The sequence below is a fragment of the Carassius gibelio genome, chromosome A4 (genome assembly GCF_023724105.1).
Source record: "Carassius gibelio isolate Cgi1373 ecotype wild population from Czech Republic chromosome A4, carGib1.2-hapl.c, whole genome shotgun sequence".
Classification (NCBI taxonomy): Eukaryota; Metazoa; Chordata; class Actinopteri; order Cypriniformes; family Cyprinidae; genus Carassius; species Carassius gibelio.
In genome coordinates, this window is record NC_068374.1 from 15009485 (window position 1) to 15033081 (window position 23597).

The 23597-nt window shown below is 36.1% G+C and overlaps 2 protein-coding genes across 3 annotated transcripts; one reads left to right on the forward strand and one right to left on the reverse strand.

Annotated features, from left to right (window-relative positions):
- Nucleotides 1-5557: 5557 nt before the first annotated feature.
- On the reverse strand, nucleotides 5558-12244 carry LOC127971355 (uncharacterized). Of its 2 annotated transcripts, none has more exons than XM_052574296.1 (6): nucleotides 12172-12244; nucleotides 11470-11544; nucleotides 9678-9890; nucleotides 8483-9559; nucleotides 7685-7766; nucleotides 5558-5723 (listed from the first exon to the last, which is right to left on the reverse strand). In XM_052574296.1, exons 3-6 carry the CDS (start codon nucleotides 9886-9888, stop codon nucleotides 5594-5596), a joined length of 1500 nt encoding a protein of 499 aa, XP_052430256.1. In that variant the 5' UTR covers nucleotides 9889-9890; nucleotides 11470-11544; nucleotides 12172-12244; the 3' UTR covers nucleotides 5558-5593. The 2 variants fall into 2 exon arrangements, with proteins under 2 accessions (XP_052430256.1, XP_052430255.1); XM_052574295.1 differs by having other exon boundaries at nucleotides 7685-7853.
- A 4494-nt stretch (nucleotides 12245-16738) lies between these two features.
- Nucleotides 16739-19188, forward strand: LOC127971357 (uncharacterized). Its single transcript, XM_052574303.1, has 5 exons — nucleotides 16739-16847; nucleotides 17558-17732; nucleotides 18019-18194; nucleotides 18333-18543; nucleotides 18922-19188. Exons 2-5 carry the CDS (start codon nucleotides 17609-17611, stop codon nucleotides 19053-19055), a joined length of 645 nt encoding a protein of 214 aa, XP_052430263.1. The 5' UTR covers nucleotides 16739-16847; nucleotides 17558-17608; the 3' UTR covers nucleotides 19056-19188.
- Nucleotides 19189-23597: the final 4409 nt, after the last annotated feature.

A 23597-nucleotide genomic window follows, 5' to 3' on the forward strand; every position in this document is an offset into this window, starting at 1 on the left:
CCGTACAAAGACTGAACTGATTCAACATAAAGCTCAACAGCCTGATGAGCATGGTCAATATTCTCTTGGCTAATGTCTGAACCTAGCAAAATGCTCACACCCTCCACAAGTAAAGCCCAGTGGCAAAGATACTTGTTTGGAAGTATCCCCTTCAGGACTGGCAAACTGTAATATAAAAGCCAATTCTGCCATTCATGAGCTTTCCAAAACCTTCGCTCAGCAATAGACCTTGGGGTTCTGGAAAAAATGCTTGGAGGCTTGATTGATAAAAGATTTCCATCCACTCTTGCAGCGTTCAAACCAATATACCATGGTTGACGGTAGCTTTTCGAATCAAACCATAAAGTGGCTATTTGCCGACAAACCCCCAGTAACACACAATGCATGTAATCAGGGACCATGCCATTGATCAGGTCAAAATGGGGCAAGTCCACAATTGGAGATGGCCCTTTTATACCCAAAATGCTCTGCTCATTTTTTTGGGCAATTTCACCTATTTGCACAGTTGTGTTGTGATCTCTAAGTCCTGGCATCTCCTCCAAACCATGATACACTCGCACAGTCCCATTGCCTTTTCTCATTTGAACACCTGGATGAAGACAGTGCCCACACCCATACTCTCCGTTAAACTGTTTGAAATTTTGCAGTAAAGGCCGTGCTACAGCATCACATATAGCACATAATGCATAGACCTTTGCAGTTTTGATTGAGTGATCTACTGGATCCTGCCACTGAAGTCCCGTTTTGTCCCAAGACTTTTGCATTCCTCCACAAAAGGTTTGAGGAAGCTACTCATCAGTGGTTTAGATGACCCAAACCACAAGGCACATAGTATGACATTTTTATCTCTTTCCTCTCTGGGTATTTCATTAACAGAGCATAGTAAGGGCCAGATGCTGAATTTAGATGACTGGAACACAGGCACTCCATCACAATTAAATGACAGGGAAAAGAAAGAATCGCTAATTGATTTCAGATATTTGTACAGCTTCCCATCAGAAATATCCGTTATTCTATCTCTGTTTTGGTCATTGTAAATGTTTATAAAAGGTTCATTCTCCAAAAGAAATTTAAGTTGATCCCTCAGAGGTATGCAAATAAAAAAGTAGCCCAACTCTAAACTTTGTCTCACAGTTTGTGTTGATGAGCAAATCTGACATTTTAATTCACTGTCCTTAGACACTGAAAGGCCAATGTAAGTGCTGCAAACACCACAATAATGATGGTATTCTGATTTGTCTACAAAATCTTTAAACGCCTTCTCTAGCATGTACTTGCTTCGTGGGATGCTTGCACCATCCCCATTGCATAACCTTAACAGCTTCAGTAGGTCCTCCATTAAAGCCCCTGTTACATTATGCTTCAAGGAAAATGCAAGGATGTTCAGCCAACTAGTATCTGTGACATGGACATTTGAGAAACCTGAAGAGGCATGGTTGGTATTCTGTAAAAAATGGGAAAGAATCAAAATAGGAGTCAGCATAATCAAAGTGTGTACCAAAAGAAACAAACAAATTTACATGCTGATATTCTTATTTTTAAACTCATCAACACTGCATTGTGCTATGCACTGAATTAAGCATCTCATCTCAAATTCAGTTGTCTCTACACATTAAGGGACAATGTACGTAAAACACAATTGTAAACCTAAATTACACACAACATTCCTGATTTACATACAGCATGGTTTGATATAAGTTTCTTATTTACCTGCACTTCTGATGAATTCCCCTCTTCCGCAGTCTCTGGTAAATGTGACATCAGGCTGTCATCCTAAAAAGAACAAGACTTTTTAATATATATAATTTTAACTATTAATATCTAATATAGCAATCGAAACATATAGAAACTAAAGAAGAAATAAGTCATGTTTGCCTGTATTTCTTTGGATGTAGGCTGCCCTGTCCTCAGTGATGGATTTACCTGGATGAGGGGACAAAATTAACTAATAAATGTGAATATGAAAGAGAATGTAACTTAAGAAATATAGATTCAAGTATTAACTGCTGGATATTTTTTAAGGGAAGAAATCTCACATAAGTGTTCTTATCTTCAGTATCCAAATGTCTACTGACAGCTGGATGACAAACAAATTTTTTCACCTGTTTTTCGATGGATGGTGACTCTCTTGTGGTCTCTGGTTGTAAAAGTATATTGCCCTAAAAGAGGCGACAACATTATTCAATTATATGAATGAAACAAAAACAGGCCTATAGCAATAGATTAATACCATTTACTCAAATGTCTACCTGGAGGCCTGTATCTGTGGGGGTGGATTCTTCAGTCCCCTTTGGTGAGTGCGAAACATCATTCTAAGACAGGGAAAAAGTAAATATACAAAAGAGAAGGAAAACAGAACAGTCCATTTAAAGGTGTATAAAGGTGAGAGACCATTAAATTTAATTGGGCACTATAAAACTTTTAGCACATTAATTAACAATACCCCCACAAATGTGTTTCCTTTGTAAAATGTCTGATTCATTTTCTTACTTAGGACTTACATCATTAGTGTCACTCCAGAAAGTTTCCCCTTCCAAGTCATGTAGATATTTTTCTAAGATTCGATTTTCCTATACAGTTTCAGACACAACATCATTGGCTCAGCCAGGGTCAGAAATCAGCTTTTCCATTATGAGGTCATGTTTCCAGGGCTATGGTTGCACTTTATTTTACAGTACGTGAACTAACATGTACTTATAGTGTACTTACAGTGTATTTATCTAAGAAAGTTCTGGTAATACAAGGTAACTACATAGGGTAGGGTTAGGTTTAGGGGTAGGTTCAGGGTTAGTACCTAGTTATTACATAGTTATTGTAATTACTATAATAAGTACATAGTATGTACATGAGGAACAGGACTGTAAAATAAAGTGCTACCGCTATTAAATTTGTAAGGGCAAATTTGATTAACCTTATTGCATAAAATACTTAAATTTAACAGTTATTTAAATCAATCAGAATACTTAAAACTGTTACTAATATAAACAACTTTTATATAAATTGTACATAAGTAAAAAAATAAAAAAAAAAACAAAAAAAAACAACAACAACAGCAATTTTCATTAATTTTCACATTTAATGTTAATCGCGACAGCCATAATACATTTAAATACAATGTATGTCGATTGTGTGGGCTTTTTACATTTATTTATAATAATTATTATTATTTGTGCAACTTATAATTTCCGACCCTGTTCTCAACCTTATCTACATATATTTTAGGCCTATATTTATTTTATTTTATACACTTTACCTTTTTTTCCACCTGGTCCGTGTACGATGAGGAATCTTTCTTTCTTCTTCTTAGCAGCTGTGAAAGCAATACGCTTTTGGTTTCGGCATTTGTTCCGCATATGTTCTGTATCATTTAAAAAATAGTCTATTTTTTGAACATCTATCTACCTACAGGCAACTCTATGTAAAAAGAGACTATAAAATACACTGATTGGTTGATGTTTGAATTGCTTCGCGGGATCCAATGAAAAGTCTCATTTAGACAAGCGCCCAGAAAGCGGTAAAACGGTACGTTGCGTGACTTGCGTCAACAGCTCCGAAATTACAGTCAGATTGCCTAGACGTTGATTTCTGCAGTAACGTAACCAGGATCCTAAGGTAGGAATAATTTTCACTTGTTGTATTGATTACTCAGGTAGCAGTGCTGATTCAGGTTTGTGTTTTTAGCAATTTATAAGCAAAATATTATTATTTTTTCGAATGGGTAATGCTAACCTATCAGAAAACAGTTGCTAGAGTTAGTTTGCTTTCAGCGAGTAACTGGAGCATTATTTAGGAATTCTCTGCAACAACTTTGACATAGACCTTGCTTCCTGTATTTAGCTAGTGTTAGCTAGATTAATTTATTTTTAGTTTATGTTGTATTGGTATTATACCGATAACATTAACTTACGTTACTTTTATTTTAAAAAATATTATCTCCCACATGCTCTGCAGCCAACTTGTATGCAGTTGACACATCAAGTTGACAGTTTTATGTCTGACTGAATAATGAAACAGTCTTAAATGCATTAATCTAATTTGACTACAAGCAACTCTCTTTTAATTTCCAAGGTGTGATGAGAAAGTTAGCAGTGGTCCAGTGGGTCAGTGGGGAGGATGCTGGGATGTATAGCGAGGTAAAAACCGATGCCATACGTAAATATGATGACACCAAGATGGATGATGATGGATACCCACAAACTGACTATTCAGCTGCTGTGGAGTGGCAGAAAGGGAAAAAGTCAAAACATGGTTGGCCAGTGTACATGGCCTCTGTCAAGTTTGTGAGCAGTAAGTAGACCTATCTAATGGGTTATATTTTTATTTAATTTTTTATTTTTTTCTACATTGTCAGATCCAGTTAATAATGTGAAACTGTTGTGATGTGTAAATAAAATTTTTATGGCAGTTTTGTAACTACCACTGCACTGTAAAAAATTTCTTGTTGTTTTTACAAAAACTTTTTGGCAGCTGTGGTTGCCAGAACAATTTGGTAAAAATTACAGATTCTCTTTAAGAGGAAAAAATGTTAAATTTACATGTTTTCACTTTAAGAAATACATACATTTTAAGTATATTTATTCAAAAATATAGGTTTATTTCACAGAAAAAGGCTGCTGCTTCGTCAAAATAATTTTGTGAAATACCTGGTAAATTTACACGGTTTCACCGTAAGAAAAACATACATTTTAAGTATATTTATTCAAAAATATAGGTTTATTTCACAGAAAAAGGCTGCTGCTTCGTCAAAATAATTTTGTGAAATACCTGGTAAATTTACACGGTTTCACCGTAAGAAAAACATACATTTTAAGTATATTTATCCAAAAATATAGGTTTATTTCACAGAAAAAGGCTGCTGCTTCATCAAAATTATTTTGTGAAATACCTGGTAAATTTACATGGTTTCACCGTAAGAAAAACATACATTTTAAGTATATTTATCCAAAAATATAGGTTTATTTCACAGAAAAAGGCTGCTGCTTCATCAAAATGATTTTGTCAAATACCTGGTGAATTTACATGGTTTTACTGTAAGAAAAACATACATTTTAATTATTTTTATCCAAAAATATAGGTTTATTTCACAGAAAAAGGCTGCTGCTTCATCAAAATGATTTTGTCAAATACCTGGTGAATTTACATGGTTTCACTGCAAGAAAAACATACATTTTAAGTATATTAAATCAAAAATATAGGTTTATTTCACAGAAAAAGGCTGCTGCTTTGCCACCATATTTTTGTAAAACACCTGATTAATTTACATGTTTTCATTGTAATAAATACATACATTTTAAGTGAATTTATACAAAAATATATTATTATTTTACAGAAAAAGGCTGCTGCTTTCTCAAAATAATCATGAAAATGGCTTTGGAACAATTTATTCACATCAAATTAGTGGACAAAACATCTGTCATTTGTTAACATACAAATTTGTAATGTGTACTGTACTTTTTTTACAAACAACACAAACATCATCTACAAAAATAAAATAATTATCTTGATCATCACTGACTCAAAGAGAAAAAGACAAAGAGAGTCAATGAAAGAAACATGTCAGAAATCTTATTGACTTCAGTCCATATTCAAAGTTTTAGACATCACGCCACTCATGATCCGAAAGTTCCTGAATCAAGGTCAGAACTCTTGGGTTTACATGGAGACGTGATGTGTTTGTCTTCTCCACCTTAGTGCCCTTCTCTGGGTTGATTGATAAAAAACACCTTTGCAGAGGAAAAGAGAGGCAAATTTTAAATAGGTTAGTAACAGTAACTTTAAAATTTCTTTTATTCAAGATATAAATAATTAGTTTTGGCCACGGTTTCACAGACATATTTAAAACTGTGTCAGTGCCATAATGTACTTTTGTCTAAAGATGCGCATCAGTAATGGTTTGTCTCCGACATATTTAACAAATTTAACCAAGGCCTAGTACTGGGTTAAAGTCATAGTTTGGCCAAAAATGAAAATTAGCCCATGATTTTCTCTCACCCTCAAGCTACATATAGTATGTCACAAAATTTAGTACACCCCTCACATATCAGCAAATATTTTTAGATATCTTCACTGTAAAAAATTTGCTGTAATTATGCAGCTGGTTGCCAGTAACTTACTGTAGAAGATAAAGACTGAACATGTTTCATGTTCATTTAACTTTGAACAAACTGTTGCCAGTAAATAACATGAATGTAAAATCTACAGTAAGTTACTTTGCAAAATATAATTGTTGCTTTCCACAAAGATGGCCAAGGCTATAAGAAGATAAGTAACATCATAAAACTGAGCACACTGCAACAATTAGGTTTAAATGGCCATCATCCCAGATGGAAGCCTCTTCTAAAAAACTGGCTCACAAGAAAGCAAACAAACAGTTTGCCCAAGACAACTTGTCTAAGAGGATGAATTACTGGAACCATGTCCTGTGGTCTATGAGACAAAACTTAAACATAAACTTGTTTGGGTCAGATGGAGTCCAGCATGTGTGGTGTTGGTCATGCAAACCAAACTGTTGCAGTCTGCTGCGTATGGTCTGAGAACTGACTATCTGACCTTCTTCTGCAACCTGTAAAGCAATGTTTGCAGCATTCATGCGTCTGTTTTTGAAGCCAATAAATCTTTACTGCTACACAACAAGCACATTGCTAAATATATACACATTTTATTTCTGTAGTATTGTCACAAGAAGATATACTAGAATGTTTGCTGAAATGTGAGGGGTGTACTCACTTTTATGACAAACTGTATCTCTTTACTTTTCCATACGAACACATATTCAGATATTTTTAAAAATGTCTATATATTCCAATCTTTATAAAAAATTAATATGGGCTCAAACTTCTTTAAGCCCAAAGAATGTGCAACCATCCTTCACAAAAGTAATCCACACAGCTCCGGAGGACGAATAAAGGCTTTCTGAGGGTAACTGATATGATTTTGAAAGAGAAATGTCCATGTTTAAAACTATACAAACTAAAATATGTAACCTGCCATAATGCCGCCATCTCAGTCTCCTCTGCATTCAGAAGAGTGTTTTAGTGTAGTGTACGCACATTTCTTAGTGACTTATGACAAATGTGGAGGGTTGTTTTGCCTCCACATTTGTGGTATGTTGCAACAAAACGTGCGTACACTACACTAAAACACTTTCCTGAATGCAGAGGAGACTAAGAGGGTGGCATTACCAGATGCTCGTCATTTTTCTTTGTAAAGTTTTGAATATGGATATTTCTAAGAGAAAATCATGGATTAACCTCAGAAGGCCTTTATTTATCCCCCTGGATCCCTTTGATTTATTTTTGTAAAATGATAGAGGCACATTCTTTGGGTTTGAAGGAGGTGGACCTGACATTTGTACACTTAAAATTGGAAGATGTAGGACATTTTTAAAAATAACTGGAAATGTGTTTGTCTGAAAAATGAGGGACATATGCATCTTGGATGGCTTGAGGGTGAGTAAATCATAAGTTTATTACCATTTTTGTCCGAACTATCCCATTAAGCTAAGCCTTGTCTTTGAAACCAGGCCTTAAAGTTTTAAACCTAACCCTAAATAAGAAAATATTACTACAGTGGCTATTAACCACATATAATCATAAAAAGTCCCCGTAGCCCTAAGTCAAGCAGCCAGCTACCGTAATTTTTTTCAGAACAAGAAAGCAAAATAGTTCTATTGAAGAACACATACCTCTGCATAAACTCAAGAGTTGATGCCAGCTGTGATGGGTAGTGTATATTAAAGCAGTAATAGCTGCCAAACATCAAGCACACTGCGGAAATGAAGGAGGGGATATTGTTGTGAACAATGTTTTGATCCACACATAGCATGAACCGCTTCGCAGAAAAACACGATCGACCTAAAAGGAAAAAAATTACATTAAACATACAGCAAAACACATTGCACAACAATATTCCAATGTCCCAGGTGAAAAAGAAGTACACTTCCATAGTGTACTTAAAGTGCTCTATTTTCAAGTACTAATTTTGTACCTAATATACTAAAAGTTCTTCTTTAGTACTTCTTAAGATAATCTTAAAAACATCTAAGTGTACTTAACTGTGTTTTTTGAGACACCATAAATATGAACTAAAATGTGCTAAAAATGTATTTAAAAAATGTATTTATGTACCACTTGTAGGAAACTTGAACCCATCTTTGTATGAAAGTTGGGTTCAAGTTTAATACAAGTGTTAAATAAATAAATTTTTTAAAACAGAGATAGTATGTTAAAAGTGCATTTTCGTTCATATTCATGGTGTCTCAAAATAGCACAGTGAAGAACACTTAGATAATCTTAAGAACATCTTAAAAAGTACTAAAGATGAATTTTTAGTATATTAAGTACAAAATTAGTGTGCGAAAATAGAGCACTTTAAGTATGGAAGTGTACTACTTTTTCACCTGGGGTGTACAAATACCTCAAGGAGTGGATGAAAAAATTTGAGATACAAGACAAATTAAAAGAACGGGAAAAAATGTACTTACCACATACAACAAGGCTGGGAGTCAGATGAACTTGACCCATCGGTACTTCCTCTGGCAGGCAGGTGTCCTCCACATAACAGAACATTGTGTCTTCCTTATCATTAAAGTAAGACAACAAAAGCAGCAACATCTCTTTGACATCTTCAGAGCCATCACTCAGCTCTCCCCTGATCACTTTCAAGTTCGTTACAGCCTGTAGGAACTTTTTGTTCTTGTTTACACCAACAGTATTGAAGTAGTTCAAGAGTCGTTTCCCCTTCAGAACCACATTCCGTGTGAAAGTTTCTATAAGCCCAATTCCAGTAAGTTCCTTAAAGTGGACTGTCATGCCAAGCTCGCTGAACCAAAATGGCCACTCTTTGAGGAGATGTTTCATATTTTCCCCTTGGTTGACTTGTTTACGCTGTGTATAGAAAGTCAACTTCATTAGATGCTTGACCTCCTCTGCATTTGTTTCAGTTTGCAGAAACATCCTCTTCAGTTGTTCTTTCTTTTCTCGCTGGCTCTCTTCGGTCTCTCCAAGGGGCAGGAATTTTAAATGCCAGTTAATGCAGCCATAAGTATCTTGCATTGCGGCCCTCTGTTCTGGAGAGATTTCATCGGTGTCACACTCATCAGAGCAACATTTTCTTTTCCTTATTTTTGGGGTTGTACATCGTTTTACATTTTCTATCCTGTACTGCAACTGCTTAGCCAAAGAGTGGTACCCTAGCCCAACCACCTCTCCCTCAATTACGTCTTGCAGAGATTTAGGATATTTTGCTACCATCTTCTTGGCAACTTCATTAGAAAGCTTCGTACTTGGGCAACGATTTTTTTGTATCATCTCCCGAACCACAATCCGGACCATCTCTCTTCTCATACGTGGACTTGGTCGGTTTCCTCTTTCAAATATTTGTATCAGTTCCTCTGGTAACTTATCCCATGGAACCAGAAAGGTGTCCATCCAGTCTATATTAGGGTTTTGGGAGCTGATGGGAGAGGTTGATTGTGAACTTTGGGGTGAAAATGAACAAAAACTTGTTGAAGGTCCTGGCAAGGCATCACCAGATGAGCTGCTGCTTTCAGGAGTCTGACCTGCAAAACACAAAAATTATTATAATCATAATGTAAAAAATTTATATTTCCAACTTTTTAGATGATTTATGGTTACAATGGGCACTGGTTATATTCTGTATTGTGAAACATGACTTACACCTCAGTTTCAAAGCAGCAAGGACTTTGCGGGCTTGAACTGGCCTCAATGCTGACAGCAAATCAGCTTCTTCAATAAACCTAAAGTCATCCCTTGTCTCCACACCAAGAGACTGCAAGGTCTCTTCTAAAATATGTTTGGTCACCTCTGGAAGGTCAGGCAAGATGTCAGTGATGGTGGTGTGTAGAAATGTCCTTTCTGAGTCAGTCATTTCTGGAATCAAGTAAGCAGTAATTAGACTTTCAGTGAACACTGTACACATAAGTGGAGCTGTATTTTTTTTTAAGTAAACAATGTGTTTGACAATTTTAAGTATTGTCTGCACATCTAATAGTAAAATAAAAACTCATTACTCAAAACTCATATTTTCATACTTTTAAAGTTGTATGTATTGCTGCCTAACGATCGCGAATAATCGTTTGCAGAATAAAAGTTTTTGTTTACATAATATATGTGGGTGTACTGTATATAATACTTATGTATATATAAATACACACCCACATACATGTATAATTTTAAGAAAAAAAATGTAAATTATAAATATTTATATATAATATAAATTATATATAAATATAAACATGTATATACACATGCAACTGTGTGTGTGTGTGTGTGTGTGTGTGTACTTATATATAATTATTATACACACTACACCCACATATATTATGTTAACAAAAACTTTTATTCTCCTCTATTTCAACAACACGCTGTGTTTCAGTGGAATGACTTGATGGCCATTAACAAAGTAAGTTGGTAATGGATAAAAATCTACCAAGTCATTAATGTTAAGACAATGCAACCTGGTGATCTGTTTTGTCACAGAGTACAGATGGTATTCAGAATGATAGTCAGCTTTATGTATTTCCATCACAAAGTACACAGTGGCATCATTTTGAATTAAAATAATGAGAAGTTCTCCAAATTCAATGGTCTCATTATTTTCTGACACAAGGAAATTACCCTTTTCATATGATGTACCTTTATACACTATGTTTGTGGATACACAAGTATTAATTTCTGAAAAGCTAAACTCTCTGACTGCATGTTTAATTGCATCACTGTAAAGGCTGGGGTAAAATGTGCAACTGTCTTTGACTTGCAGAAGCTGACTGCATCCTGGTCCAGCTAAAAGATATGCCTGAAACATTTGATGTCTTTCAGATAGGGTTAAGCAGATGTTTTTGAAGTTTTTTAAATGCCTAGCACATCTCTTAAAGTAGCTGTGTTTACTTTCAAAACGCATCGTCCACAGTCTAATCAGGGGGCCAAATTGTAAAAATAGTGCAGGATAGTGGCGCAAGAAGTGGTGTTTAGGTTTTAGTGGACTCTCAGGAAATAAAGACTTTCTTGATTCCAAATATTCTTGGATTAGAATGTCAAGATAGGCTACCTGTGCTGATGAAATCTTCTGTGCACAAATCAAATCAACAACATCTTTAAGCTGGAGAGTTAACTGCCACACATCATCTTCTGGATTTTGCACTTTTTCACCTATTAACACTGGAAGCAATCTCAAAAAATTCCAGTTCTGGATGGCTTGCCCTGAAAGCTTGGCCAGACCAGATTTGACAGCACATGGCTTTGTGAGAGCATCAGCTCCTTTGTACTTAAACTGCTTGATGCGCCGGTTCAAAGTTGAATATGTAAACCATTGCTTTTGTTTAATGAAATACTTCAAGTACAATGCAACATCATAGGATAACACACCCTCAAATATATCATGGCCTAAACACGGTGGGAGAGCAGGATGGCAAACATGAAAAGATTTTAGAGTATTAAAATCTGAGTTTACCTTTATGCCTTTATAGTCCTGAATGTCTTCAGTTTGTAGATCACAAACAGCAGAATCGTAACTGTCAGGGGTACGCTGTGGACCACAAACATTGGGGTCATCATTTTGAAACTCATTTCGGGTTATTTCGCAGTACCTGCAAAAGTACTGAGAACGACTGAAATTTTCTGTAAACCCCCCTATGCTGTGCGAACCCAAATTGTCACCGGCAATACAAAACAAGCCTCCTTTGATCATTTTACCATCTACAGTTATTCCGTTTTCTTCCAAATCTTTTAAATCCTGTAGTAACTCAGAGAAAACTTTAGCATATCCAAACTGTTTTAAGTCATTCTCTACACACAGTAAGACAAGGGACATGTGATCAGTATTGGATCGCAGATAAGCAGGTAAATTAGCCACAGATAGATAAACTGCTAAAACTTTGTGCTTTTTTTTAGCAGAGCCAAGGGGATTGACAATTTCAAAAGCATCCTGGTAAAGAATTAGTTTCAGGCATTCTGGGTTTTCAGTGAAAAACTGGTTGGACTTTAAGCTTTTGCCATCACTTATGTCACTGAAAACATCTGATTCTGTTGCACAAGGCGTTTGTGACATTGAATTCTTCCAGAATTCTGACTGCAGTAAGCTACTTAATGTTTGCTTTACCGGTATGTAGTATGCAAACCTTTGTGTCATATTTTCATCATTTCCTAAGCTTACCTTTTTAGGCTCTATGTACTTGAACATTTGCTTGAATGTCTGCGCTCTTGAAAATGCTGTTCTCAGTGGACCCTGATGACAGAAAGAGAACAAATCTGAAATTTTTACACAATCACAAACTTTAGTGACAATATCCTCTGTTACACACATATCATTTTGTAAAAGTGACCGTATTTCACTTAAAGTGTAATCTTGTCCTAGATCATGCACATTTTGCATCTCTTCAACAATTGTTTGTATTGTTGAAGCTGGAAGGAGGAGCTGCCCTTGCAATTTTAGGTAAAGTAAACAAACATTCCTAAGAAATGACTCTTTAAAATTCTGTGGCAGTTCAACATTGTCACTCGTTTCATCATTTGAGGTCTGGGAAACATCATTACATGCAATGACAGCAGAAGACTGAGAAACAATATTTCTGTAAGTGTCACTTATGCTATCCACCAAACATGATCTATGCTGTCTGGACATATGAGCAGTAAACGTTGATTTCACAGTGAACGTTTTTTTACAACCCTTTACTGGACATGCCAAAGCTTGCCCCTCAACTATATGCCCTTTTAAGTGGCATACGAGTTCCTTAACTGTGTGAAATTGTCGAATCACACAATGAAATGGAACATTTTAAATCTGTGACAGCAGCTGTAACAACAGGTGCAGACTCATTGTGATACCGATAGAAATGAGCTTTAAAAGCTGCATAACTACAAAATGTCCGTTTGCAGTTAGCGCCAAGACATTTGAAAAAACAGCGGGGTTCGTTTCTATGAACTCTACAGTGCAGCACATAACCCCTCAACGTCTCCAGCGTCTTGCTGCAAAAACGACAAGTAATCATTTTTAAGCAATAGACCCCCCTGACGCATCCTTATTATGACTGCAAATAGCCTTGATTGCAATCATTGTGTAATACTGTCTTTTAAATTTTACGAAAACAAGCTGTTAATTTACCACTGACTGCAACAAAGTTCACGTGTACACGTGTCAGCATTCACAAACATGGAATGCACTGGGGCGATCGCGCTTGCTATGACCCTTGACCTTCGTTAAAATCCAAGGAGCAATCTTCCGATCTCTCTAGGTGTGTTCGACTTCATGCGGCGCCGCAAGAACTGACAGCCGGATGACGTCAAAGTACTGCGAGAGCGAGTCGTAAGGTATCGAATCGCTCTCGCGGTACTCTGATGTCATCCTGTCGCCGCAGGAAGTTTGATCTTTTGCGAGGAGACGTCACATTTACTACTGCAGGCAAGAGTAGGCAGCCGCAATGAGGGAAGGAGTGGAAAAGATGCAGGCAAACTAGACACTCCCTGAATCTCGCATTATCGCTGTGTTGACTACAGACGTCAGTAAAAGAAGAGATCACGTTCGCGTATTTTATCGCGGATTAAATCGATGCAACTGAAATACCAACAATGCATTTACATTTACATTAAGATGTTTATAAGGAGATTCAACAAGGTGAAATGTGTGGAAACAGCTCACAGTACAAATAATTCAACACCAATACAAAAGTTTAAAGGAATTCATTAAAAATATAAATGTAAAAAGTCAAGAACAAAAAATATAAATTTTTTGCTAATCTCAAACAAGCCTATTGGTGAAGTGTCCGACTTAAAAGCCCTTTTTCACTCCTCCCCAGTGCAGCCGTCTGCTCTAGTCTAAATTTCAGGCGAGGCAAGGTGCATCTCAAACAAGCTTAGAATAGAAATGTAGAATTGTGAAATCATCTCCTAAATTTGTTATTTTTTAAACGAACTGAAAATGTATATGAATTCTTAAAAAAAATTGAAAGGTCCTAAAGCACAAAAAATATATGATACCCTAAAGCACTTCACAACTGTGAACAATGATTGAATGCTCCCCTTATGTCATGTTATAATCTTTATATTTATTTATTTATTTATTATTTTATTTTTGTTACTAAGTCTACATGTTCCTGTCTGTATTAAGTGCTCCCTCAGGCTATATCTTTTCTGTATCCTATTTTGAAGAAACACATTTTATGCAGCCATGTTTGTTTGTAAATCTTTATATTTTAAATAAATAAAATTAGTTTCTTCTTTAATAAAGCCATTACAGAAGTGACTTAACTGTAATTCATCGACTAGCCGCTTGAGGCTGGCTCAAAAAGGAAGTCAATTCCCATATACCTCCATGTTAAAATGCCCATCTTTACAGTAGAAAATATGTTTACAGCCTGATACAGCCTGGTGCTATTTTTTCCCGTCATGACAACTGTGAGGGTGAATTGTTTTGTAACTCATCCGTTTCATTTATATTAAGTTTTAGATAGAGCTCTGTATAATTAAGGGCGCGGCCAATTAAGGGACAAGTGAACTGCCACTGCTAGAATCGAGCTTTTAGTAGAGCTGAAGATCTTTGCCCGAACCCGACGGGACCCGTCGGGACCCGACGGGCTCGGGCGGGTTCGGGCTTCATTTCTAACATTTTACATGGGCTCGGGGCGGGCTCGGCCTTGCGCTCCGGCTTTGTGAGGTAAATGAGCGGTCAAGTTCAATGCTGCTGGATGCACTATCAGTATAGCGCAGGATCGCGCTGAATTCATTTACAGTGGATTTAATGATTTTCCTCATCAAAAACATGTAGCCTAATCTTGGTGAGTAGGTTTTTCAATGTATAACTAAATATGAATCGAGTCTTAAATACATAATTTAGACAGAGGATAGACTAATGTTGGCAGTAATGGAGAGAAGTGCCGACGCAAATCCCGCGGAGCCTTTCTCTTAATTTCGTTATTGCCAAATACCAATCTTAATTCAGAATGTATTATCTTAATTTAATTCGTTAAGAAATATTAATTTTATTGGCATATTTATAGTGTATTGCATAAGCCTATTTAGAATGAGATGTTACAATGTTACAGATTACTTATTTCTTTGTTTCAACTTCCAAGTGGCGTGTAGATTATTAGTCATGAATAAATAATGTTAAAACCTGTGTAAATTTCTCATTCTTGACAAAAGCTGTGTGTGTGCGCACATTTAAATAATGTCGGGCTGTAAACGGGTTCGGGCTTTTAAAAAGCTGTCAATCTAAATGTACGTTCGGGTTCGGGCTGCATTCTGTCGGGCTCCGGACATTTCGGGCCTAACTTTTAAGGCCTGATTACAGCTCTAGCTTTTAGCAACCAGTCACCTCAACTTCACTAACCTCCCGCCTCTTTACTCATTTCGGTTATCCGCGAGTGATACGGATTGCGTCATAACCTGCGACTCTCTGTCGCACAGTAGAGAATTTACCGTATGGACAGGAGGAGAAGCGTACGTAGAATATGTCGTACTGGCATTAAATTTTAAAATAAATGCTATGCAAAATGAAAAAATAATGCATCAAAATACTTACCAAAATGTGCTCCTGTTCACGCTCGCCGTCTCTGCAAGATTCGGTGGGTGATTTAGATTTCTCTTGGCACAGCTATTAGAAGACTTACAATTGTCAGACAGGTTGCTCACGTCACATCTACGTCATCAAGCTCGATTTGAGTCTGCGCAGTACGCTCGACCGTGCTTCTTACTTCACTTGTCTCCGTTGAATCCAATGGGGTCGCTGTCTCCATTTCTTTTACTGTTTATGGCACCGCATACTTTAAGCTTCAAAAATGCTCTTCACAAACCAATGGGTGACGTCACGGACACTACGTCCATATTTTGTACAGTCTATGGTTAAAATAAGCGCGATAATCCGAATGCTTAGTGGATGAGGCAAAGCTCCAGGGATACACACAAAGCTCATATTTTGACATTTAAACACGGATGTTTATTTACATGGAAATTTTACACAGGCATCATTAATGAAATTATTCTGTAAATGAATAAAACATTTTTTTATTTGATTTACAATTGATTAAGAATGAAATAAAATTGTTAAAAATACTTATCAATAATTATTATACTTAATAACGCTTAAACTGTTTATGTGGAAATGGAATACATAACTACAGTAGGATGAATGCAATTCCATAACCAGCTAGGCTGTGTTCCAAAGCTTAGGCAGCTGACTTCGGAGGCATGAAGGCAGCTCCGGTCTACTTAATTCATAATACAAAACTATTTTTTAATCCTTCATATTAACAATATTTTTGCTGTTATTGAACATTATCTGTAAATTATAGAATTAATAAAATGTAACATGTTTCCCTTTTTTGCTGCATTAGACTCCTTTTTATATTACAGTTTTTCTCTGTTTAAATTGCACTTATATTTAAATGTGCAAATAAATATGGTTGTTTTAACATATCCTTACTGTAAAATTGATGGTTCACTGTTTTACAACAGTATTTTTTGAAATTGCAAAATATGAGTGTTAATGTAACAAAATGTCATTGTTTTTTGGTTTACAAAATTTTGATGTCATGAATTCACACAATTTTTCAGTTAATTTCACTGACATTTTTTACAGTGTGACTATAATATGCGCAGGAATAATTTCATGCAATAATTGCAAAATATTGTTTTCTGTGCTGTGAAGTGCCTTAATCTGATCTCTCCTCCCACTTTGAACATTTTTCAGACAATCGATTTCATACTAATAATAAAATTAAGGAATTTCTGGGGTTGGAGTCTGATGAAAGTAGCAAAGCACTGCCTAAGAAAAGAGCCTCAGTCCCACCATCAAGATATACAGATTCAGATGAAACTGATGTTGAGAATACACCGGTAAGACTGTTTGTGTTCAACTGTCAGTAAATTAATTTTAAGCATATAATCACACACCATATACTTAATGACTGAACTGAAATGTTTGCAGACTTAAAAAAAGGTCTCTGGTATTTTTTAAAACTATGTCCTTTTGTTAGAAAAGTAAAACCATCAGTGACAAACAGGCTATGCAAAGGAAGTGTACAAGGCAAGACAACAAAGTAATCTACTTATTTTTGAACCTGACTATATCCAAAATGTGAATGGCATCAAAATCTTCTTTGAGATCTGCCTCCTTCCCCTTCAGATTCTCTTACTTAGCATCCTATACTGTACATTAATTTTATTTATATCTGTTTACATTTATTGAGGTACAGTAGTAAGACAAATATCTAAGAAGATGAATACGTATCATCTCCTTATCTGCTCCATTGTCATACACTTTTAATAACATTTTTGGCCCAGTAGTTTTAAAAGTAAGCATTACTTTCATGATGCCATCTTGACTGGCACACTTCCATTGTATAGCCTTTTCATATATGATAGCTGGATATACCACTCTCAATTGAATGTTTTCATAAAAATGAATGGATTTTTCCACTGATGTTTGGACTAGTCTCAGTCAGCTCAGACTTTACACGTATATTGAGAACTATTTTTATTTTATTTTTTATCTACTTGCACTGGAATCATGGAATCATAGACTTGTTGCTCTTTTTCCTTGACAGACCCAAAGGAAAAGGACAGTGATCCCCAAACCACAGAGAAATGTTGCCCAAATGATTGTTGATGAGTATCAAGCCACAACCTTGACAGAGACTCAGAAGAAGCTGAAGGAAATGGAGGAGGAAAACAAAAAATTGAGAAACGACAACGAAAAATTAAGAAGAATGCTTATTAGAGGTATCAAATTTATTTTAGTATTGTGGTGAATCATGCAATCAGCTATCACACTGTTTTGTAGTTCTTATGGTCTGTGCACTTATTGTTGATTATTGTTGAACTGTTGTTTTGTTCCAATAACATTATTTAACTTGGTATGTAAAGTTGAGGCAAATAATTTAATAATTGGCAATGACAATAATTATTGGTAACTGCATTTCTATGAAGTATATAAAACACCTGAGTAGGTAAATTAGTATAATAAATTGTTTTATCATATTTTATTTTGTTTTATTTTTGTTGTTAGAGCTACCAAATCTGATTAATGAAGTGAAGATGGCTCTGAAGTCTCAGTGTTCATCAACGACATCAGTCAGCTCTGACTTGGAAAGTAGACAGGGTTTGCCACAGAGTATTGCACAGCCCTCCCCACAGCCCTCTCCCACAGCCCTCCACCCACCGAAAGCAGTATCCACAGAACAGGTAGTGTACTATTTAAATTAATCAATGAACACTGCACTGTTCAATGAACCATTTGGTAATATATATATCTATATAAAAGTATTGCATCCCATTGGCAATGCTGCATAATAAATTGTTTTTGTACTCTTCCTAAAACAGGTGGAAATTTGTCCTGGATCAAATGTATTTGTTGACAGACTGGCATGGGCTGTGGCCCAGAATGCGAACTCCACCTCCTGTTTTGTAAGATCACTCCTGACAGCAGTGTTCCCAATTGATGTGCTTCTGGTGAGCAATCTTCGAGGAACATCCAGGGATTCTGGGACACAACGTCAGGCTCTTGACAAAATGAAAGTGGATGCTATCTACAGTAAGTTTCAAATCAGTTCAGAAATTGTAATTATGTAGATTGAATATCATAGATTCATATTATATTACAGCACTATGTGGCATATTATTATTATTATTATTATATACAAAGTGATCCACTGGAAGTAAGTTTATGCTACTTGTCTTGTTTAGGGCCAAAATAGTGAATGAATGAGTCATTTATATAGTCATTTATTTAGTGGCAATGCCTATCAAACTCACAACTGTTCCATTTGGAAGCCCAGATCCCTAAACACTAGACCACCCACCACCCCCATGCTGCTGTTGAGTTGTCTAACTTGATATGTAGTCATTAACTGTGGGCCACCTTGCTTCCTAACAAGAGCAATGTTTTGCGTTTTATTCATTTGTCTCACAGGAGCAACACTGCAAAAGTGGCCTCATGTGGTGCCCTCCAGCATTGGTGCAGCCATCAATGCCAAACTTACTGAAATTAGAGGAAAGAAAAAAACACAAAAACATCCGGAAACCTTAGTGCTTTTTGATGATTGATGGCCATGACAGTGTATGTTCACAGTTCTAGTTATTTTGCTGTTGCCTTTTGCATGTTTTGTTATTTCCATGAGCAAAGTTCTGTTTGCTATCAAGCTGGAATTGTATATTACTCATGAGGAGTAATTTGATTGTGTCACTTTGAGTTAAAATAAAAGAGTCAGTGACTGAAATTATATATGATTAGTATATTCGGAGATAATGTAATATTGACTGAAATCATGTATGATTATATGTAGATTTATAGTAATATTATGGGTGTAATATAAGGAATTAGGTGTAAAAATATAACACTTGAAAAGCAGGCACACAATTTCCCTATAAAAAAATATGAAATCTGTATGAAATACATAAAAACAAATGAAACAAAATGTAAATAAATCCTATATGAATTTAATAAGACTAGCATATGATTCTATATAAAAAATTTAAGTGATTTGTATATAAATATCAGTAATTTCCCTTATTTATGACTAATTCCATACACCTTTGCATACTGTTGTCATATAAAACTCATATAAGATTATTTGCAGTATCCATATATGACCCAAAAATCCCCTACAAGTTGTATGTGTGCTTTCTCGTAAGAATATGGCCATAAGCGGTCTGATTTTGTATAGGACATGTATTCGACCTGCATGGAAACACAGAAGGAATTTCTGGCCAAATAAAGTAAGGAAGATATATGGTTGCTATATATGAATCATTCAGGTTTTTTTCATATGGGTGATGCCGAGTTGCCATATCCTTCATACTGATATTATATTATATTATTACATGATTTCTTGTTTGACTATTAATCAAGTTATAGCAAGAGTGAAATGTGTAACCTTATGTGTGCTGTATTTCTTTTCCTCAAGATTAATGTCCACATATTATGTGTGTGTATCCAATCGTAATGATAAGACACTTGCCAGTGCTAGAAAGCCTTGAATTTTAGATAAGTTCTGTGTATGTGTGTTAGTATCTGTCTGTACAGGGAGAAGCTCAGACAGTCCCAGGACAAACGATCAACTGCCAGTGTCCAGCATATCAGATATACGTCTTTGGAGAGTTTTATCTATATTTTGGAACCAATCAGAATTTTGTTGACTTATGTATTGACGCATTTAGTATCCTCTGTCAGGGTATAACTGTGGTTGATTTTGTATTGTACTGGGGGCGGCCTGCGAACTCCTTCGAGAGTGTTGCTCTTCATTGCGACAAATCTGGTCCTTGGGTTTTAACTGTAAATTCCCCTACAGTTAATGGTGGAGGATCGGCGGGAAATAGTTCTTTGGTGACATCCCTGATCAATCATCAAACCAAGGTAGGAAAGATTTTAGATTTAATATTATTGGTTAGGGACTGTCTGTAAGTGGAGGGGGTCGAGAGAAGGAGGAACGAGAAACGACTCACTCAGACGTGAGGGGGTAGACACCAGCTCCGGGGTGGAGTAGGTAAATTGGTGTCACAATATACCTGTAAATAACCTTGTGAGTATAAGGGGTACAAGTACACATCGGTAGGTCTTGATATAAGATATTTAGAGATGTGTACAGTTACAGAGGGAACAGGTGCACACCTATAGGTCTTAGAGAGAGACGTAAAAATTTGTTTCTAGGTGTGCACAGTCCAGGGGGGGACAAAAACGCATTCTTAACAGGCATGTGAACCCATAAAGGGCAGTGCTGGGTCAAGCACCCGAGGGACAAGGGACACGTAGGGCCGTAAATAGGCAGTGCTGGGGCAAAGCACAGAGAGCCGAAAAGCACGAGAGGCCATAAAGGGCAGTGCATTTACGGCCGGGTAAGCCAAAGTAGGGGTATGGGAAATCCCGAGAAGAATGTAAGACGCTAGATGGGGGTTCTAGTCGTAACTCGCTCTTCCAAGTCTCGATCACCCACCATTACAGACGGGGGCGCCCCGAGCTTAGAAATAGGCCAGGTCAGTGGTTAGGGAAAAAAGTATCCAAAATTAGTGTTTAAAAATTAATAGTGATAATTCATATGTGCACTTATAAAAATATAGGAATATATGCAAAGAGAAAGTATTGATTGATCTGGGATGCCTCAGGAACAACCCCAAAAGAGCTAAAATGTAGTTTTCATGACCCTGATTGGATTGGACCAGTATATGGAAATTCTGGAATATACTTTGCAATTTCATCACACAGAAGTCAAGTGCTGTTGGTAAGATCGCCGCCTCAATATGTTTTTGGTATATGATATAAATATGACTGACAAATTAGGTAACCTGGTCAGCCCTGATAGAAATAATGAAAAAGAAGAGAGCAAATGCTGTAAACAGTTTGGCTCTGAAGCTCTGACTTAAAAAAAAAAATCAGTCTGAGCTTTGATTCTGATTGTAATGTTAAAACAAAAACTTGATTGACTTTAAACTTTAAAGAACCAGAGAGAAATAAAAATGTATAAATGTATGTGCCGATTTGTTAAAAATAATCCCAGAAGTAACTGAGTGATGATTTAATCTGATTCTCTGTGCATAGAAAGTTTAAATGACAAAGAATGATATCATAAGATCTGTTCTAGTTCCTATATAATTGTTGAAAGTCCTGACAAGGCATACTGAACAGAATTCTGGGTTAGTGGAAAAAAAAAAGAAAAAAAAAACTGTAGGCTCACAAATTGGCAGTGACATTTTGGAAAAACTTAGAAGCTTATGTTTTGCTTTAAAAGATAAGATTGCTTTGACTGCAATGAAGCAGTTGTTTTTATCTCATGCTGGCCCCCACCATGACTCTGGCTTAAGCAAATATACCAGAGACATATTCTGAGTGGAAAATTTGTAATTCCTATATTTACTAATATTTGGCCAAAAGAGTAATTTTATTGTTGGATTGCAAAATTGTAGCCACGCAGCATCATAAAAAATAAACTAAAATAAAAATTGAAGAGAAAAGAAAATTATTGTTTGTTTATGAGATGATAAAGTTGTAAACAAGTAGCATTAATGGGGGTTTCAAAGTAACTTTGAAGACAGCATGCTAGCAAGACCCAAAGTAATATACCTGGGTCAGATAACCTCTGACAGATTTAAAACCAATGTTGAAATTCAGAAGCCATGGCCAGAATTAAGTGAATGAATAAATACAAGTTGATGTAAAAGTAATGACAATGACTTCAAAGAACTTTGAGAAACATTTGAGTTGCGAAAATAAAGTAAAAATACAAATATAAAGATGTTTATTTTTAAAATGCATATAATTTCTGACAAGTTTTAAACTGGGCTAGAGTAAACTGATAGTACGATGAAATTATGTTCAAAATGGATGAAAATGCATTGTTACGGGTCCTGAATCCCTCAGAGTTCTCTCTCTCATTCAAAGTAAGCTAAAATGCCGTTATCTGAGCCTGTGTTTAAGTTATAAGCTATTTATAGTACAGCACAGTGTTTCAGTCAAATCATAGGCACTGAGATGCTAAAGCACATGCTAAAAAGAGTTCAGATTTAATGCATTAAGAGGGCAATTGGTGGTTAAATGTTCAACTGCCCAATGCATGTAAGAAATAAGAGATTATAAAAATAATGAATAACAACTTAGAAGCAATTGTTGAAGAAACATGAGGTCTTTAAAATCATAATACAGACCCTGAGCTATAGATGTAATAATTTTGAATAGTTAAACAGTTGTATTGCTATTTGTTATATGACCAGTAACTTATCTGTCTTATTTTTAGTCTCCACCATCATACAGGGCCTGATGGCTCCAGCTACAGAAGCAACAGAAAATTACAATGAATGGACGGGTGTGCAAAATAAATTCACTGAGTGATCTCAGCATGATAGTTTGGAGGTATCCAATTGATTTTAGGGATTAAATATTAGTTTGATTAACCCTTTTCAATGTTTTAACACTAGTAGGTGCTGTCAATGGCTCTCATGGTTCTTGAGTGCACCTTTCCCGTTGCAACGGGAAAGAGTGGTTACCAGTGTGCATGAGGTGATTTCTCAATGACGGGTAAGATCCTCTTCTGGCCAGTAGGGGACAACCTAAGGCAGGGGGTCACCGCCATTGGGCACCTGCCCTGAAGGGAGGTGTTATATGTGAGATGGTAGTGGAGTTGAGCGGATGCTTGATAGGCCTAGAGAATCATTAAGAGGGGAACTGTAGGAAGTACAGCAATCTGCCTCAAAATGTGAGCTCCTCCAGACCTGATCACCAGCAACCGCATTCCTTGATTGATTGTAGTGACAAGCGTCCACAACTTGATGCCACTATGCCAGGGGATCACACCCTGAGGACAAGGAGCTTATTTATAAAGGGTTAATGGCAATGGGCTGTCAAGAACCATCTGAGACCATGTGATGACAGACATTATTTAAAAAAAAATTCTTATGTGGCTAAAATGATATTGAATTAATATGTCTATATCATAGTCTTTACTCATGCAGGTCATTAGGCATGGCACAAGATGATTACAAGATATGGTGGTGGCTAAAAATGAAGACTGCTTCTGTATAATCAAGTGATGGTTTAGATAACAAAGGTTAAGGTAAAAATAATTTTAAAGAAATGTTCCTAGCATTATGTATTTTAAA

Excerpts from the sequence above, each read along its gene's own strand:
- LOC127971355 (XM_052574295.1), bottom strand. The coding sequence starts at position 9,888 with ATGACTGACTCAGAAAGGACATTTCTACACACCACCATCACTGACATC. Across the intron at positions 9,560-9,677 it reads TGCTGCTTTGAAACTGAGGT|GTCAGACTCCTGAAAGCAGC; the intron begins GTAAGTCATGTT and ends TGTGTTTTGCAG. Across the intron at positions 5,724-7,684 it reads ACTCTTGAGTTTATGCAGAG|GTGTTTTTTATCAATCAACC; the intron begins GTATGTGTTCTT and ends TCCTCTGCAAAG.
- LOC127971357 (XM_052574303.1), top strand. The coding sequence starts at position 17,609 with ATGATTGTTGATGAGTATCAAGCCACAACCTTGACAGAGACTCAGAAG. Across the intron at positions 17,733-18,018 it reads AAGAAGAATGCTTATTAGAG|AGCTACCAAATCTGATTAAT; the intron begins GTATCAAATTTA and ends TTTTGTTGTTAG. Across the intron at positions 18,544-18,921 it reads GAAAGTGGATGCTATCTACA|GAGCAACACTGCAAAAGTGG; the intron begins GTAAGTTTCAAA and ends TTTGTCTCACAG.